Here is a 20,622-nt window from a genome sequence, read left to right as displayed (position 1 = left end):
ATTCCTTTACTGTCTTTCTTCCACTTTTAATCCCCTTATTTTGTACCAATTGAAGAATCTTGTTACTGAAGTGCAGCAATACACTGATTTCTGTTACTGAAAGAGCTCTGCCACATCCCCTGTCTCTGAGGTCAGTATCTTGAGGAGAAAGGATGTATGGAATTACCTTTTGAAGGGAGAACAAAGGCCACCGGCTACTACGTTCCAGCTAAACAAACTCAAGACTGTGCCGCCACCTGGAGTCAAGAAGGGATATGAACAACTTAGTGGCACTGGCTTAATGGCCTCATTTTTAATTTATTTCTTCTTGACTGCACTGTCTCATATTTAAGTACAGGGCTGTCATCTTCGACTTGAAAAATTACAGGCAGTTTGATCCTTTTCTACAACAGTGGGAGAATGAACTCAGGCTTGCTAGAGAGGTTAAGAACAATAAAAAGGGCTTTTTGGGTATGTCTGCAGGAAAAGGAAAAAGGAGGAAATGGTAGGGCCACTGTGTGGAGAGGATGGCAAAATGCTAACAGGGGACAGAGAAAAGGCAGAATTACTCAATACTTTCTTTGCTTCAGTCTTCTCAGACAAGGCAAAGTGTGCTCAACCTGAGGATGATGGAGCAGAGGACAGAATGAGGTAATTTTAGCACAGAATAAGTAAGGAGATAGTACAGGAATACCTGGTTAATTTAAATGAATATAAGTATCCAGGACCAGATGAACTACAGCCAAGGGTATTTAAAAATAGCAAATGTAATATCGGAACCATTGGAAATAATCTTTGAGAACTCCTGGAGACCGCATTGAGAAGTCCCAGCAGACTGGAAGAGGGCAAATGTTCTCATCTTCAAAAGGGGGGGAAAAGGAGGATCCTAACAATTATCATCCAGTTAGTCTGACATCAATACCAGAAAAGATTTTGGAGCAGATCATTAAACAGAGAGTCTGTGAACATCTAGAAGGCAATTCCATAATCACAAAAAGTCAACATGGGTTTCAGAGAAACAAGTTATGTCAGACTAATCTGATCTCCTTTTTTAAAATAAAATTACCAGCTTTATAGATGAAGGGAATGCTGTGGATATAGTATATCTTGATTTCTGTAAGGACTTTGACGGGGTTCCCCCATGACATTCTTGCAAACAAGCTAGTGGAATGTGGACTAGACAAGGCAACTGTTGCATGGATTTGTAATTGGTTGACTGGCCAAACCCAAAGGGTGCAAAACAATGGCTCCTGTTCATCCTGGAGAGAAGTGACCAGTGGGGTCCCACAGGGTTCTGTCCTGGGCCTAGTGTTATTCAACATCTTTATCAGTGTCCTGGATGACAGAATTGGGGGCATACTTATCAAATTTGCAGATGACAACAAATTAGGAGGAATAGCTAATACCCCAGAGGACTGGATCAAAATACAAAATGATCTGAATAGACTAGAAAGCTGGGCCAAAGCTAACAAAATGAACTTCAACAGGGAGAAATGTAAGGTACTGCACTCAGGGCAGAAAATTAAATGCACAGATATAGGATGGGGGACATCTGGCTGAATGAGACTACATGTGAAAGGGATCTAGGAGTCCAAGTAGACCACAAGTTGAACGTGAGTCAACAGTGTGATGAGGCAGCTACAAAGGCCAATGCAATTTTAGGCTGCATCAATAGAAATATAGTGTCTAGATCAGTGGTTCCCAACCTGTGGGTCGGGACCCCTCACAGGGGTCGACTAAGACCATCGGAAAACACATATTTGCATGTAGCAATGAAAATAATTCTATGGTTGGGGGTCACCACAACATGAGGAACTGTATAAAAGGGTCGCGACATTAGAAAGGTTGAGAACCACTGGTCTAGATTAAGGGAAGTAATAGTGCCACTATATTCTGCTTTGTTCAGACCCCACCTGGAATACTGCATCTAGTTCTGGGCACCACAATTCAAAAAGGATGTTGAGAAACTGTAGCGTGTCCAAAGGGGGTGACTAAAATGGTGAAGGGTCTGGAAACCATGTCCTATGAGGAACGACTTAGGGAACTGGGGATGTTTAGCCTGGAGAAGAGAAGATTAAGAGGTGATATGATAGCCCTGTTTAAATATTTGAAGGGATATCATATTGAGGAGGGAACAAGCTTGTTTTCTGCTGCTCCAGAGAGCAGGACTTAGAACAATGGATGCAAGCTACAGGAAAAGAGATTCCATTTGAACATTAGGAGGAACTTCCTGACAGTAAGAGCTGTTCGACAATAGAACACTCTTCCTCAGAGTGTAGTGGAGGCTCCTTCCTTGGAGATCTTTAAGCAGAGGCTGGAATGCCATCTGTTGCTGATGCTTTGATTGTGATTTCCTGCATGGCCGGGGGTTGGATTGGATGGCCCTTGTGATCGCTTACAACTCTGTGTTTCTATTATTCCATGATTCTAACTGGGATGCCAGAGGGTTTATTGCAATCCTAATACAGTCTTGGGTAACTAGTTGCATTTTTTTAAAAAAAATGTTATTAAATGTGGACTTCAGAAACAACTCACTAATGGCCATTATAGCCTCTTATTTTCCTACAAATAAGTAAAACTGTGTCCAAGTATTGTGGGGGACCTACATACATTGCATGCCTCTCTCATTCTTAGTTTTTGACATAGCTTGTGTGACACCTTCCAAAAAGATTGCTACTAATCAGCACATGTGTACCTTCTGTGTTCTGTGTTGTCTACAGAATCTCTGGTATTGATTTTTCCTTCTGGAAAGAAGCATTGCTACTGTGAGGCTCACATCACAAATGTATGTGAGGAGGGTGCTTAACGCTGTGCAGAAGGTTGCATTTGTTCAGACAGGGTAATAGCACACATCTTCTAAGAGAAGAGGACGCACCTGTTCCTACTCTTCCCCCACCTTCCTGTCTCTCCATGTACCCTCCTAGAGAGGGTACACATGCCATAGGTTCACTACCACAGCTCTATAAGGTGTCATAGTTGGTCAGAGTGCCATAGTGGTTTGAGTGTTGTACTGCACCTGGAGACCAGTGTTTGATAAACACCTGGGCGATCATGAACAAGTCTCATGCTGTCAGTCTTGGGGGAAGACAATGGCAAACCCCATCTAAACAAATCTTGCCAAGAAAACCTCATGATAGGATTGCCTTAGGGTCACCATAAATTGGAAATATCTTGAAGGCACATGACAAAAACAGCTATCTGTCTGTCCTTGGTGGTGTTCTACAGTTTACCTAGAGATAACTGTGTGATTTACTGGGATCCATAGAGACTCTTGCACAAGTGGAAAGAACTTCTGCATGCACAAAGGCAGGGAGGGGAACCTGATATTTACAGTTTCCCCCTGCAACCACTCACCCATTTGCCACAGTGTAGCAATGGAAAGATTGTGCATAATTACTAGTTTCCAAGTCAAAAACTGCATTTCCTGAGAGCTGGAAAACTCTTATTCAGAAGAGTAATAGAGCAGCAAGAGTTTTGTGCAGTTTTCCCCTGGTACTTGAATGATCCAAAGTGTTGTGGAGGAATTATTTTGTAGAGAAAACCATGTGGATTTGGGTGCAAAAAAAGGACCTACTATACAAAAGAAAACCCCATGTGTTTTTGTCCACAAAATAATAATTCTGCACCCTTTGGGTCATTTGCATATCAGCACACTACTACAGAGAAATATTCTTTTTCTCCTGTGATGGAGAGAAATCCACAGCGATTATTTGTCCCTGCATGTAAGGACAAAATAGGCAAAGATTAATTCCCCTTCCAGTGTGCTCTGAACAGTTCCACTGAACCTCGGGGTAGCTTTTCAAAAGCAGAAAGAACTGCAGTAAGAACAAGGACAGGAAAGTCCCATTCAGTGAGGACTCCACATGCAGTTCTTTGGATTCAAGTGGAGAGCTTTGGATATCAGTGACAAATCTCCAGAATAAATGCTAAAAATTAAGATAGGTGAGATGATACAGAAGAAAGAATAAATGTGTTTTTCCTATCTGAGGAGACATGTTACCTCTTATAAAGAGCAGAAAATCTATAGGCCCTGCAGTAAAGATTTGGGAAAGTTTGATTTAAAAATCATTTCATTGCAGAATACCTAGTATTCTCTTCCCTGTGGCAGAATATTATATTACATACTCCCCTAGTTTATATGCTTAATCATAGCTTAAACTGTGCTGTAGAGGAATTTTTCAATGTGTAAAACCTACACTATAGATTCTCTGGCATTATATTATATCACTTTAGAGATAGACTTTTTAAAGAGAGGGAGAAATAGATTCTAATTATCATGTAGAGTTCTGGATTTCAATGTTTATGTTCCAGTTTTGTTTAAACTCCCTAGATTACTGATGTCTATGGTTCTTGTGGGACTGTAGACAGGTCTTGGTTGTGTAGAAGCAGACATTAATTCTGGACAGTGTTTCTAATGGAATGGACTGCAGTAGGTTCAATTGTGGATCAGAGGCCAACATCTTTGCACATAATGAAGTTCTGTCTTCCCATTTTGGGGAAGTGTGATGGGATTATTTGGGCCAAAGAAGTGAAGGGAAAAGTGTTTATCCTTTTCTGTCTTCAGTATTTTTCTCTACAGCGGAGGGTGGGGAGATGTTTTAGTCCCAGACAGGCCTCTGGGATTAGGCCACAACTCTGGATGCTGTCAGTAATGACAATCTGCCTCTAGCATCTTCTCCTTCCCTAAATATTTTCTGCTCTTCTTCCCCATCACCTTTCTCCAGATGCATCCACACTATAGAAATGATGCAGCTTGACACCACTTTAACTCCCATGGCTCCATCCTACAGAATCCTAGAATTTGCAGTTTTGAGAGGCACCAACATTCTTTGGCAGAGAAGGCTAAAGACCCTGTAAAGCTACAGATCCTAGAATTCATAGAATGGAGCTACACCACTTAAAGTGATGTCAACCTGTGTTATTTATACAGTGTAGATGCATCTTTCATGTAGCAATAATGCACCCTCTTGTATGACTCACCACCACTGACTGAAAAGAAGAGAGGCATTTTCCTGTGTGTGCTTGCTTGTCTCATTAAGAAGCCAAGGGGCACTTGAGAGAGGTCTAGCCATCCCAGAGGGTAGAGATCCTAAGGTGGGCTGGGGCTTAGAGGGGAGGAGGAGGATCTCAGATCCTCTGTGGCTAGTTTGGAGCCACTCATGGGGTTCGGTCTGTGGGCTGGGAGTTTTAGAGATTCCCGCAACCTCAGTTCTCACCACTCTCTTTCCTATGGATTGCGGGCATACATTTAGTCTCACAAGTATCCATCCAGAAACCCTCAGGAGGAGAAACGAGTTGAGAGGTGGAATTGCAGCTGGAGAAAAAAGCAGTGTACTAATGCAACACAGTTCCATAATGTTCAAATCTGAAGTTTATGGAGCCCATGATCATTAATTCACAAAATTAAACAGTTACAGATATATCTCATTTAAGGAAGTAGAGGTGTTCCTGGGCATTACTTTTTTAACATAAAATTTGGTACAAGAACCATAAACAACATGGAATGACTAGGGATAGGTTCCTACATTACACAAAAAAAGAAGAACAATTCAACGTGTTTCAGCAAACTTTGCATCCAAAATTAAGAATATGCACATGTGAAATGAAATAACCAGAGCAGGAAAACCTTGCATAAGTAAAGAAAAACTTTTTGAACCCTTGAAAGACCACTTGAAAGCTTCTTCCAAAATGCATTCAGCAATTATTATTTTTTTCATTAGCCTCCATTTCTTCTTATGGTATCTATTTTTGTGGCCAAACATATAGAGCTATGCTTCTTTAACATGATGCCTATAGCTGGTGAGGCGGGCTTATGTACTTTTCTCCTTTTCCCTGTTTTGGTTTCTCGTTTTCTCTGTCTGGAGATAGCCACTGTTTACCTTGACTGCTATGGGCAGCACACACAACTACAGTTGGATCAGTTAAAGCAGAATCCTATTATTACCCAGCTCAAGCTTTTATTGCATTGTTTACTGGAGACACACTTCTGCAGCCTGACACTAAAAGTCTGTGTTTCTCCAGTCCTCCTTTACCATCCTCCCAATGTCAATGTTACTGTTAGCTGGACAGAGAACAAGGAAGAAAAAGGAGAGCTGGGAAGGCATAAAAAGACTTTGTAAAAAGAAGCTTCTTTGTTAACTGAAGCATGTCAACTGAAGCATGCCTATATTATTATGGAAAGGTTGAGTGAGGATTTCTAAGTCATGGCAGATTCATAATGGCAAATGGGGAACAGGAGAAAGATTTGGCCTGATCAAGGGAGGCTGTACAGTCAAGAACCTCAATGCAGAAGTAAACAATGTCTTAGAGTGTTGCTGGGCTTGGTCTACAGAACTTGTTTGGAGTGATTTGAGATGTAGCCACACTGCAGAAATAAAGCAGTTTGACACCACTTTAACTGCCATTACTTGATCCTATGCAGTCCTGGGATTTGTAGTTTGATGAGACCAGGCTCAATTCCTCACCAAACTACAAATCCCAGGATTCCACAGGATAGATTAATGGCAGTTAAAGTGGTATCAAGCTTCTTTATTTCTGCAGTGTGGCTATAGCCTTTGTCACTCAGTGGGTAGTGTTTATCTCACCCTTAACACACAGGTGCAAATGTTACTATATATTTTAAGGTTTAAGCTTATGTCCCAAAGGGGCAGAATATGGTGTGTGAGTGTGTGTAAGAGAGAGAAGGAGGGAGAGGGACAGAGGCTTAGTAAGAAATTAGGGAGTGGAGAACTGGCTTAGAATGCCCTACAAAGATATAATTACCTCACTTTTCCCTCAAGGTTTTTTGTACCTGTTCCAAATGAAATTGAACGGAGCTTTCCTAAGGGATGTGAGAACACAGGTGAATTTGTGCCAGCCATGAATCAAAGCATCCAAGGTCCTTTTAAGGAGGCTTTACATGGAAATCAAGATTTGTTCTCTTCTCTAGCCGGAAAAAAAAAAAACATTAATGGTTTACTCGGTCTCGTTTATATTTCTCTGATCATGTCATAAAAGAACCTGAATTATTTATGTCCTGTTTAAGAGCAGGACAGTTAACTTGTAATTCCCACGCTGTTTAGTAAAGCAAGTAACTGCTGCAAATTAAGCATGGTTAATGGTCATCATGAGACCGACAAGACTCTGTCATGTTGAATTTCACTGACCACTCACCTCCTTCATCTTTAATGACAGTAAAACAGAAGCACCACATTTACATTAATATTTGGGTTACCAATATGATCTACATCAGGTCTGAGCAATGGTCAGTCTCACCCAGTAGCTTTACTCTGAGTCTCAGAGCCTTTCTCTGGCTTGCAACCGGATCACCTTTTAAATGAAAATCCTGGGGGGGTCAAACCACTACAACGGTTATAAGGAAACACTGGCCCTCTAGATGTGTTTTTCTGGATTACAGCTCTCATTGGCCCCATCCAGCATGGATAGTGATAAAGGTTTGTGGTAACTGTAATACAAAAGATCTAGTTCCTCACCCAATGTTGTCTTCTTCTAGAAACAGATGTGTGTGCCATCCATTCATCCAAGTTGAGTGAGTGAATAGCACAGTAAGAGAATGAACTAAGGAAATACTAGGTTTTTTAGAAGAGGGTGGAGGAGAATTGGTTAAGGACCAGGGTTTGGAAACATTCTTTTTGGGTGCTACAACTCCTAGAATTTTCCAGGAAACTTTGTACTTCTGTGGATCCATGATCTTGGAGGCAAACCAGGGAGGTGAGAATAAATTGCATCACCTTAGTGTGGAGAATTTATAACGCTGGATATATATTATTACCATGCCTGAACAGCCAACTTTTATTTCAATCCTGTGCCTTTTTAGCACATATATCCGTGGGATTTTGTATCAGACAGTATATCAGTATATCAAAATCAGTGCTTGCAATGCTACGTGAAAATAGTACCAGGTTCTTATTATAATTACAGTGATAAGTTTCTGTCTATGCTATCCTCCCTCCACACGCTTTTGAGTACAAGTAAGCACATTTGCTTTCCACTGTGGAAACATAGGTTATTGAAGGATGAGTTGTCAGCATGCCCATACATGGCTATTTGATCTCAGTGAGGAATCACAGTAGCAAAGTGCTTGCCCCAAATTTAATACTAAAAGTAGGGCTCCCTTTTCTCCTAATTCCTATTCCCATTCTGTTAAAAGAGATCTTTACATTATTTGCACCCAGACCCAGACATGACCCTGGCTTGCAAGGAGGGCATGAGGCTAGCTGTGGAAGCCAGCCTTAGGCTGTTGGAAGAAGTGGGGGGGGGGGGCATAATATTTTTGGCCACGTTTCTGGTTCAGATATAGTACAGAGAAGCTATTTGAAGACTTGAGGAAGGGGATAGAAAGGAACTTCTTGCCAGGGCTGGGACTTTGGCCTGGGTTTGCCTCATCAAGGTTTCCTGACATTCAAGAAGCCTCTTTAAAAAAACTTCATCCAAAGTCTTCAACTATTCTTTCCAGCCCTAGTGTATTCATGGAATGATATTACCATAGTGAAAGTGAGGAAGTCCCTTGACATCAATGATCTGAAGGCTGCTGACAGCTGTGAATTAATGGGCAATATGTTGCCTTGAAGGCTCTGTGGCATCCTATCTGAAGGCACTGACACTTTAGTGCAGTGAGATTTTCTGTACCCACAAAGTACTTGAGATCCAACAACAATTATGAATAGAGTCACCAATAAATGGGCTTGCATGCACAATATGTTTGTTGAGCAGCTTTGAATGGGGTACTTTCAGTGATCAATTTTACCATTAGTGGTTGTTTGAATTTAAAGGTTGGTGGCCCTTCTGGTCGTATATGCCAGGACATAAATTTGGCATTAAAAATGGGATGGTGCTGTAAAGCTAAGACATTGTGTCCTCTGGCATGAAATATTGACCTGGGTAGGAACATTGATACACCATGGGAAGTCAATCTTGTTACATTGTGGTATCAATTCTAGTTGAATCATGTTTCCATACTAGATGAAATGTGGTGGGTGACAATTTAGAACTGGCAGAAGGTGTGCTAACTAAAAACCTAGTGTACATTGGCACTATTGGACAGAATAAGCCATACCCCTGCCTCTTTGACCTCTATGGTAGGGTGGTAGATGAGAAATTAACAGAGAATGCAACATAGGTGGGAGATTGGCTTGCAAGGACCACTGTCGCTTCTACGCAAGAAGCTCTGATTATCTGAAGAGTGGCACAAAAAAAGGGCCTTTCATTGATGGACATTTTTCCTCAGCAGGGATTGTTTTGTTATGGGAATGAAAAAAGTAACCCATGGTAACACTTAATGCCAAGTTTTCCCACAAATAAATAAAAATATCTATTTTCCTCCAGAGCTTATATCCACTTTCTAATTTGAGGGTATACAAGAAGGCAGTTGATTGATTTGTTGTTTGGTTTCCAGTTGGAAAAAATAACTGGTAGTATTTCAAAAACACAGAAATAATGTTGGTTATTTTATTTATTTATTCATTCATTTATTTGCAGAAAGGGAGCTAAGCAACTTGCAGAGCAGGGAACATCCCACTCGATGTAAACATGTGTTTTCTGGCTGAGTTTTGTGGAATGCCTTTCTTTCTGTATCCATAGACACTCCTGTGGACATGGGCTTTGTTTATGCCCTAATATACTAGAATCCTTATGTATTTCTTACTCAATTGAAGCGTTAAAAGATAAATATATGAATACACAATAAGAAACAAACATAAGTGACTTTCCCTGATCAAACAGAAACAATGTAGAAAAGATATTTTAAACCTCTAATCCTGATATTCAGGTACCCTTGAAAAGGCTCTATGCCTTGTTTTAATATCACTTTGTCTTATTTCTGTACATTAGAGAATAATTCAGAGTAGGAGTATAAATTAAAAACCAAGATTTCTTCAAGCCACTGCATCATTTTAAAAACAGTCTTTCCCATTATTCATACATTTTGCACCAGTCTAATAAAACAAGTTGTAATAAATCAAGGAGCCATAAAAAGAGGCTGGATAGTTGCTTGATGGGGACTCTTCTGGCTGGAGTTCCTGCCAATTCTATGATTCTATGAGAGCTGGATACTGTTGCTAAAGGAATGTAAGGTTGCTCTCACTAGCTGTTTGTAATTACTATTATACCTGGATGCAGTCTGATCTCTTTTGAAGAGCTCTGGTTCCATCTACTGGTCGAATATAAATCTTCAATGTAGCTAAAGGCCAGCAAGTGATAATTTGGGATGACAGTTACACTTACTTTTTATATGCCATGCCTTGATCACAGGGAGAATTTCCTCAAAATTCAGCAAAAAGGAAAGTTACCCATGTTGATCTGTTGGGGGGGGGAGGATCCAAAATCTATATAATTATAATATTTTATTAGACCAATCAGAAATGCAGCTAAATACTAAAAGCTTTCAAACTTTTTTTAAAAAAAACAATTCAATTAAACAACAAAATCTAAACACAAGCAGTTGAATAAAGAAGCGTAAAACTCTTTTGTGTGTGCCCAGGCTATCTTATATGTTATTGGGTGGCAGTGGGGCTACAGTTAGTGGCAACTGGTGGCTGCTATATTGGTGGGGTCAGGGAATCAGCTTGGGGGTTTGTACAAATTTTAATAGAACTATCCTAGATGCTGAACCCTCTCCCATCAAATAGGTTCCACTCCTTCCTTTAAAGGAGCCACCAGCTGCGATAGGCTGCAATGTGGCATGGGAAAGAACAATAAGCCATGTTGAGTAGACTTACAGTCAGAATAGGGAGATCACATGAAGCTTTGATCCCACATCAGTTTACTATATGGGCAGTGACATTATCCATGAAGGATATACTGGGATGCCCTGATATAAACCCATGCTGCAACTAGCAGGCATGGGGAAATCTATGTGACCTTCTCATGGTCCAGAAAGTACAGCCCCATCTTTGAGCCCTGCAAGGCTGGACAAAGGAAAGAGTATGGTGACAGAAAAGGGTATTAATTGAGCTCTCCTGTAATTGCAAAGGAGAAGCTTGTCTGCTTTTACAACATTCAACTAATGCTTCACTACTTCCCTGAAATCCTTTCAAATGCACCCTTTCATGAATAAGATTTAATAACTGCTCTGAAATAAAACTGCTGCCGATTATGCAGTGTTTCTTTACAGTCTGGAAAAAAATCAGTTTTTTTTTAAAATAGTTTTTTGGTTTAAACTTTTTCCCCCAGTAATGTTTTAATGAAAAAAAAATTGAATCCTGCTTATTATATTAATACTGTGAAACATTGTTTTGTGTATTAGAAAGCATGATCAATCATGTTTTGACATTAACAACCAAAAGTAATTAGGCTTTGATATCATTTACATCTTTCAATAAAATTTGGGGAATTATATTGGCAGGTTGGTAAGCTGTATATAGAAGTGTATACCACACCAATATAGGACTAGATCAACAAATTAAGTAGTAAAATGCAGTTCAGATGTTATGGCCATTTGCTTACATAGTATTTTTTTAAAGTGCTCTTTTAATGCAAGTTGTTTTGGTTGAAGTTATGTTAATTGAAGGATTTGTTTCTGAAGTACATTCCTTGCACTTTAAAATAATTGATGGCGGATACTGGGCTAACAATGAACAATAGCCACTAGACTGTTAAAGCTAAAATATTTAACTCAAACAATCATTGTTGTTTCAGTAAGAGGCTTGGAAAACAGTAATAATAGCCTTTTAAAATTTTTATTAACGAACGTGTGAGTTTTTTTAATCATTTGGTTTAAACTAAAGTTTAAAGCAGCCAACCCTGTTTCTTTACCAAGAACAGATGTGAAGCTGTTAGGAAGCTAAGGGACTGCAGCTGCTTCACAGACTCAGTGTAGTCATAGTGCTGGCTGCGCTGTAAAGCAAAGTCGAGTGGCTATCATATGTATGGCAGAAGATGTCACACCCAATTCTCTGCATCTCCAAAAGAACCCAGATATCAGTAACCAAATACCAGGCCATGCTCCAAATACAATCAGTTTTGCATTCTCCCTATTTGTCTCATGAGAATTAGGATTATTAACCATCTGATGGGCAGAAGTAAATTGCTTCCCCATCCTCAAAACAGAATACAAACATTGACACACACACCACACACAGAGTTGGCTCTTGCTCCTTTTATTGCAGCCCAACCTGTAGACATTTTTCTAGCATGGAGTTCAAGTGGTGGGGAAGGATTCGTATGCTTAATTGTGGTATGTGTTAAAAGACACTGGGACAGTAAAAAAAATGTGGGCAGCTCAAGTACAGAAAGCCTTCACTCTGTTGAGGAACAGATTTTGGAAAAGGCCTTGGAGTTGGTGGGTTTTCTACAGCACCAACTATCTAGGCACAATCCACCTTTTCTGTCTTCCCTGTCAGACAAGATCAGGCTGATCGTATGTATGTTTTCCTGAATGGAAGCTCACAACACAGTGGATATTTCTTCTGAAATAAACAAACATATTAGGATTGCATATAGAACACTAAATTTTCACTGAATCTTGTTCCCCTTTTTTACAAATACTTACACTGGTTGTACTGACCATGACCAAAATGGTAAAGAATGTATCTTTGTGGACAAAACTGAGTATGTGATGCAGAACCATATCTGTAGATGGTAGTGTTCTGAAAGATAAAGCCTTTTTGGTTGGAGGTAATAACCACCATAAAGGAAATTACAGGAAATCATTTCCTATTCCATCTTCCATATGGGCTATTAGGCTATCTAAAGTGGAAGTTAAAAGCCAAGGACGTGGAGGTTATCTCCAATGTGTTCACTTTTGCACAGATATAAATCACTCATCAATGGAAAACACAGACAGGCACACAAGGTTAGTAATTGGTTAAACCATGCAAAGTGTGAATGAATGGATCAAGTTGACACCTCAGATAAGAATAAAGAGTGGAATTACTGGGAGATGCCCTGACTGTTTCTCCTTCATCTCTCCTCTGCAGTTTCTAGTCAACTAAAGGATTTGATGTGGTGATGTTAAGAGTTCTTTGTCTCTAAAAATAACAGCCAGGGGAACTGAGGAGCAGAAGAAAACACTCAAACCAATGTTCTGACTTCATATATTTTCATTTATGAGGAATATTTTGTGGGTTGGATGAGGTGACAGGACAGCATTTTGGGATATTTGAACCACAGTTCACTTACTCACCTATTTGTTCACTTTATGCATGCCCTGCTTTCCCCCCAAGAACTGGGATCAAGGTGGCTGAGTAGCCCTTTTCATTCATTCTGTGCTTGCTCGGACATTATCAGGGCCAGGTGCAGAAATAATCCAGTTTGACACCACTTTATCTGTCATGGTTCAATGCTATGGAATTCTGGGAATTGTAGTTTGTTGTGGCACCAGAGCTCTCAGACAGAAGGCTAAATGTCTCACAAAACTACAGTTCCCAGAATTCCATAGCACTGAGACATGTAAATGAAAGTAGTGTCAAACTGGATTATTTGCGCAGTGCGGATGCAGCCCCAGAGTGAGGCAGCCTCCTTAGGCAACATATATAATGTGTGGAAAAGCAACAAATGGCTTGCAGCTTAGTTATTGTTTCAATTGTGTTGTCATTTATAGGGAAAGGTGCTTGTGGGATTTCCATTTCCTCAGATCACATTTGTCAGTTTGATGGATTCATTTGTTCCTTGTCTCAGTTAACTCATTTCTAATCCTAAGGAAAGGGAGATGAGTAAGAATTATTTTAATTTCTTTTGAACAAAATAGCTTTTGTTTGAATCTTATATGAAGAACATGTGAGTTGGCATAGAATGAAATTACATGTATTTCCTTTTGACCATCTCCGTTTCTCATTTCTCTTTATATTTCCTATGTTGCTTCCCCACCTGAGGCATGCCATCTCTGTAGACTGATAAAACAAATTTTCACTTTCAGTATACAATGATGTATATAATATCTAAGTTTCCAAGCTTCACCATTTGATTGTGTCTTTTTTAATGAGAGCTTTTGGACTTTTGTTATTGAAGGTCATATAACTGAAAGAGCTTTTAGTAGGAGCTCCGGTACTTTTTTACTTATTTTATTATATCTTTAAATCTGTTTAAACAGTTTTAATTAATTGTCTGGCTATAATAAGATCATTAGTGTAATTGTTTTGTGTAGTTGCTCTGCAATGTTATACAGTTGGCCCTCCACATTTGTAGATTTGACTTTTGTAGATTTGATTATTTGCGCTTTTGATTATTATATTCTCTCTAAGAATCTCTAATGGCCTGAATAGACAGGCCAAAATAAAACTGCTTCAGGTCGCTTTGAAGGTATGCTGTTTATATGATGCATGCGTCCTAAGAGGCTGGAAACCACACCAAAGCCACACTCCAGTCTTAAGGACTAGAAAGCAGCTTTGGTGCAGCTTCTGGCCTCTTAAGATGTGTGTGTCATTTAAACAGTTTACCTCCAAAGTGACCTGAAGCAGCTTTATTTTGGCCTGTCTGTTCGGGCCCTAAGTCCTCCAGCACAATACTGCCAGAAGTTGACCAAAGAGATGTGCTGGAGAACCTAGAAGTTCCTTGTAGGTCCTCCAGCTTGACTCTATGATGAACCTCTGGCAGATGTTGATTCCCCTCCCCCTGGAAGATACCAGCCACAGATGCAGGCAAAACGTCAGGAATAAATTTTTCCAGAACGCAGCCACATAGCCTGAAAAACCCAGGTGTTATCTTAGGTGAAAAGAATAGTGTTTTTTAATTGCATTTTTCCACATTTACGGGGGTCCGTCACCCTTAAGCCCAGCGAATCTGGAGGGATCATTGTAATTTGTTTTTAACTATATTTTGTTTTAATTCATATTGTAAGCTACTTAATTTAATTCATGTTTTAAGCGCCAGTACATGAGTTGTACTGGAAGAAAAGTGGGAAGATAGATAGACAGGCAGGCAGGCAGACAGATTTTAAAATCTAGCATTATTTACTTTAGGGGAAAGTGCATGCATTGGTTTAAAAGTATCTTGATCCATTTCCACAGCAGGCTTTTATAACTTAAGGTCTACTAAACTGACCACACTCTCCTCCCATACATGGTGCTTGCATCATGCCCATCGTTATTTCAGGCAAAGCAATTTTTTTTTTCAATCTGATATTATTGTTGTGGATAACACTCTGCCTCAGAGTGCTGTACAGGGGGGCCTAATTCTTTGAACCTGAAGATTACAGACACATTGACCTAAAGGGTTTGGGTCTTGTTTGTTTGTTTGTTTTCCAAATTAGTCTTTAAGATCAAGGCTTAGTGACAGGTTCCATGTGTTTCTCTGTGATCTTAATTCAAGATCTGAAAAACAAAAACCTCTGTCTCTTACCATGAAATACCTGTTTCTTTTGTCCCAAAGCACATAGATGGTCTAACTTCCTACTTTTCTTCTGATTCACAGTTCAATTTCACCATTTAGTATTGAGAGCACAAGACGTCAGAGAAGGTCCGAATCGCCTGACTCTAGGAAGCGCCGGATTCACAGATGTGATTTTGAAGGATGCAACAAGGTATATACAAAAAGCTCCCATCTGAAGGCTCACCGGAGGACGCACACAGGTGAGGGCTTTGCCTTACATTGTGTATGCACAGCAACACTAGTCTCCTGCAGGATGTATATGATCTGACATTATGAAAATACACAGTTAATATTAATGAACACTAATGATGGTTGTAATAAGCAGTAATTATATCAGCCTGTAGCCTTTGAGGCAAGGTACAGCGTCAGGCTTTTACAAAGAAAAATGTTCCCAGCGTGATTTCATGTGATCGTAGAAGCATAGTTTTTTCTCTCATCTGGACACACCTTTGTTGTTACCATTAAGTTAGAGGTGCTGGCCGACTTCCAGGTCTTTTGCCTAATTTTGGCATTCTGAGCCCTAGCACCTGGTGCTGATGTCATTGCCTCACATCAGGGCACAGGGCCATAAAAGAGTCTGGATTAATTTAATCATACTATGTTTAGCTGACATTTGAACATAAGTAATGTCTATTTATCGCTAGATAAATTCCAGTTGTGGTCCACATATACCTCAATGATAGGATGGTGTGATTACCAAGCAGACATTCACCTCTCTTTGCCCCAGCTGTGATGTGGATGGCTGAAAGTAAACTAGACAGCATGGTGTAGTGGTTTGAGTGTTGAACTATGAGTCTGGAGACCAGGGTTCAAATCCCCACTTAATCATGGAAACTGACTGGGTGAACTTGAGCAAGTCACACTCTCTCAGCCTCAGAGGAAGGCAAAGAAAAACCTCCTTTGAACAAATGTTGCCAATAAAATCCAATGATAGCTTTGCCTTAGGGTTACCGTAAGTCAGAAACAACTTCAAGGCACTCAACAACAAACACCCTGAGAGGTAAATGGTTGGCATTTGATCCAGAAAAATGATACAAGCAGAAGAGAAAGAATCCAAAGTCTGACTCATGGATTTTGTAATGTAATTCCCCTCTGCATTATGTGCAAATCATTAGATTAATTTGTTCTCATGTGCAAGAATGATTTAATTTCAAAGGTTTTTATTCTTGCATTTCAGGATTTATTTACAACTGTTGGATTTGTGCAAAGAGACCATTTTGGCACAGAAAATAGCATGTTTTGCACAAAAGACTGCATTTTCTCCACAAAATGGTCTTTTTTGTGCAAAAGCCAAGTTTTGTGAACAAAAACCTCCCAAGTCCCAAACTATAGAAATAAATAAAAGTTGCAAATGTTGGCCTTTTTTAATGCAAATGTTTGGTCAAGATACCCTTTCTCACTGAGAAAACTCTCTCTTTCTCTCCCAAAATGTAAATGTCTTTACATTTCTTTAGACTGCTCATATGCTTCATGGAGAAGCAGGGGCATGATTGTATCTCATTGCTCTCTTCTATCTCACTGCTCCCCAGCCTGCTCCAGACTCAGGGTATGTTGGGGGAAGAGCAGGTTGCACAGTCCTACATTCCTTTCAACATATTGACTTTCTTCTAGTGGAGAAATTTCTTCTTCTAATGGAGATAGTAGAGCAGCCGAAACTCTAGTGGGGAAATAGTTCATAAATGGATGGCCATCTATCAAGAGTGTTTTAATTGTGTATTCCTGCATGGCAGGGGGTTGGACTGAATGGTCCTTGTGGTCTCTTCCAACTTTGTGTTTCTATGGTGTTTATCACACGGAGCACCAAACGTCACTCTTTCTTCACCCAAACATCATCAAAATGGGGTGCAAGCATCACCAGTGTGATCATGCCTGGCATTTCTAAAGTGGAACAGAAGAGTTATCGCCATGGAATCGTCGGCAGAGAAGTCCTTTTCTTATTATTAATGGATTAATAATAAGGGCTGCTTCCCTGAAGACTCCATGGCGATTCCGTGGTGCTAACGCTTCCGTTCCACTTTAGAAGCACCTGCAGCATGATCACACTGTTGACGCTTCTGCACCATTTGATGATGTTTGGGTAACGGAAACACCGTGTGTGATAAACTCTTATGATTTTATCTTTCCATTTGTGTTCTTTCCTCTGAATACTTTTAATCAAAGCTCTTTACTTCTCATTCTCTAAAGCTTGTGGCTTTTCAGCATTGTTCTACCAAGGACACCTTTGGTCCATATAGTTAATTTCTAAGGAAATGAGGGTATTTTGTATATTTTTTTATTGCAGAAGATTCTATGGAGCAGAATTCTGTGGCCTACTATGGTTCATTGTAGCCATAGCTGGCCTAAGAGTGAACTCTTACAACACACCCAGTATTTCCACATAGCTGCACATTCCTGGGGAGGACTGGGAATGAGAAGATGAACCATATTTCAAGGAAGCTTCTCCATTATCACTCATCTTCTCACTGACAAGTGAGAAGATATGTGCCTCCATGGAACCCCAGGGTTACCTGGCAAAAGCTATGGGGTTATTATTGTCTTTTCTCATATATCTCTCAGAAAAGGTGAGGGCAGAAGGCACTGTGCCAGTAAGAGGTGGTAAGCCCACAGTATTCTTGATGAGCAAATGCTCACAGTATCTCTCCATGGTGGCTTGCCCCACCCCATTTTACAAAACCTGAAAGAGGTCACAATTTCCCCATGGCTGCACCAAGGGAAAGAAACCTGAATTAACTGGTTGGGAGCCCTGTGGGTTCTAACGGCTTCATATGACAATGCAGTAACAAAACATTTTTCATTGTCCTCTGGAGGCCTGGATGTTGCTAACTATAGCAACTTGTACTGCTTTTGGAGGAGCATAATTTTGCGTGAGGAGTGTAATATATACATGGCCACAGGGTTTTGTATTTTGGAGTTGTACTGCAGACACCACAGACTTCATAACACAGCTTTGCTCTAATTTATTGTATCCTACAAGATGAACTTGCTGGGAAAAAACCCATGAAAAGAAACATTATGGGATCTATATGGTCCCATTGCTGATGCCATTGTTGTTGTTGTTGTTGTGAGCCTTCAAATCATTTCTAACTTATGGCAACCATAAGGCAAACCTATCACAGAGTGTTCTGGAGCTGAGAGAGTGTGACTCACCCCAGGTCACCCAGTAGGTTTCCATGGCTGAGCAGGGAATCAAACCCTGGTCTTCAGAGTCACAGGCCAATGCTCAAATCACTATACTACACTACACCACTGGCTGTCATCATCCTTTTAATCAACTGCATTTATACATTTTATTTATGGGCTGCAACTTGTTCCACATAAATGCTCTTGGGCATCAAGGTGCTCAAGGTTAAGCACATGTTTAGCAGCATTTGGGTTATCTCTGTTTTCATACAACAACAACAACAAGACTCAGATGCCTTAAATAAAAATATTAAAATTTTAATAGTTTTCTGCTACAACTCAGGTTGTCCGTCGTTTAAATGTCCAAAACAAAATACATTCACAGCTTTTTCATGGGCCTTTTGGGAATTCTCTCAGAAGTGCAGTACTGATTGTGAACATATTCTGTGACCTGATCTCAACCTGCTTTCATATCTTAGCATTTACTTTCTTGCCTAATGCGAAATGAATCAATTATTGATGTATGACCCAGGGTAATTAGTGTCTGATATTGGCTATGTATAAATGAATTATGACATCCCAACACGCAAAGAAGAACAAGTTTGAATAGGAAGAAAAAGATCACAGAAAATTATTTTACATAATTTTACCTCTTCATGCAGTTTGTGGTTGCACCATTAGCCATTCCTGCAAAATACGTAATGAAGTGGAATGGCATAGAAATGTTTAAACATTTGCTCATGCCTAGAATCAATGTTTTATTTTACATATTAAGAATGAGGAAAGAGAGACCCTTGTCCAAATCACTGTTGGAGTACCACTTGCCTTCCATCTAACTCAAACCAAGTGAAGTGCAGTTGCAAAGAGGACTGTGGAGGTGGTACGCCAATCCTTCAACCCTGACTCCAACTCCTCTATTTTATTACTGTCCAATCTTGACTCCGGCATAAATGGCAAATGTATATTAATTAGTATATTCCAGAGAATGGAACTGGCAAACCACTTCTGAAAATTCCTTGCATAAGAAAATACCATGAAACTCATGGGGTCACCATATATCAACAGGCAACTTGAAGTCACACACATACATAGAGTAACCAATTTACTATAGTAAAATAGTAGGTCAGGGGATTTTGATTACCACAATGTGAACAATCAGACCATATTTACGTGATTAAAATTTCTAAACAAGAAAACATCCCTGATTCCTGGTTTTTGTTTTGTTTTGGAAAAATGGGGAAATATGGAAATTGACTTTTTTGAACTATGGATCCCAAGGTCCAATTTACATGGCTACTGGTTATGTTGGTTGAGGGGTTCTGAGAGCTGCAGTCTGAAAAGTAACTTCTGCTTTTTGTTTTTCTGGTTGGAAGATATTGAAAATGCTTGTGTAGGGGGGAGTTTGGTAATTTCAGTGCTTGTCTCCATCTTCCTGGATACCTAGTAGCCAATGTAACTGATATTGCAGAAACATCAACAGATGCTCACAGGTTGCTGTTTAACCTCCCCCTATACATACACAGACATACCCGTTACTCCAGTAACCTCTCAACCAAAAAGATGGCGGGAGTTGATCAGGCAGAATGGGTTCTCTGAGTAAAATGTTATTCAGTAGCTTGGGAAGTGACCGTGTCATTACCCAAGTCTAACCATTACCAGATAGTTCCTGTGACAATCTTGAAGTTGTAATAGGTTTAATCGTCCAGTTTTGCTAATACAGCATTACAGAGCATGCACTTTTTATGGTAGTTCAGAAATGTTCAGAGAAAGTTGAAATTATATACAGCAGTGGAAATGCTTTGGACTGATTACTGCCCATCACCAGTATATTCACTTTCAGAGTAGTTCAGCAATTTTACTGTATGAACATAAAATCCACTAGAGGGCAAACTCTAATAACAAACTGCTTGTGGAAACACAATTTATGACCTTACTAGCAGTTACAAATTCTAAGTCACAAATGCATTCTACTCTTTTCCAGCCCAACACACTCCAAAACTGTATGAAACAGTGGCCATGAAACACCATGAGTAATGAAAAATTTGAATAGGTTATGAATTAAAATGTCTCGTTCCAAATGGAGAAACTGTGACAGGCCACATTACCTGTGTTTTGTCAGCATGATTGCTAATAGTCTCCTGATTGCTAATAGTGAGTCTTCTAATGAATAATCTGTGAAAATTGGATTGCCTGCACCTATCTCCCAATTTTCACAGATTA

At 39.8% G+C, this 20,622-nt stretch overlaps 1 protein-coding gene across 6 annotated transcripts in view; it reads left to right on the top strand.

The window, feature by feature from the left end:
• Positions 1 to 20,622, top strand: part of LOC149319097 (Krueppel-like factor 12) — a 261,087-nt gene that overhangs the window by 226,482 nt on the left and 13,983 nt on the right. For all 6 annotated transcript variants that reach the window (XM_089511110.1, XM_089511111.1, XM_089511109.1 and 3 more), the window contains one exon: positions 15,325 to 15,482. In XM_089511110.1, coding sequence (XP_089367236.1) covers positions 15,325 to 15,482 — 158 coding nt within the window. The remainder of the gene's footprint in view (positions 1 to 15,324; positions 15,483 to 20,622) is intronic.

This window comes from Sceloporus occidentalis, unplaced genomic scaffold (genome assembly GCF_023333645.1).
Source record: "Sceloporus occidentalis isolate IW3139 unplaced genomic scaffold, rSceOcc1.0.p SCAF_2, whole genome shotgun sequence".
In the NCBI taxonomy this organism is placed as follows: Eukaryota; Metazoa; Chordata; class Lepidosauria; order Squamata; family Phrynosomatidae; genus Sceloporus; species Sceloporus occidentalis.
This window is presented reverse-complemented; position numbering and strand designations above follow the sequence as displayed.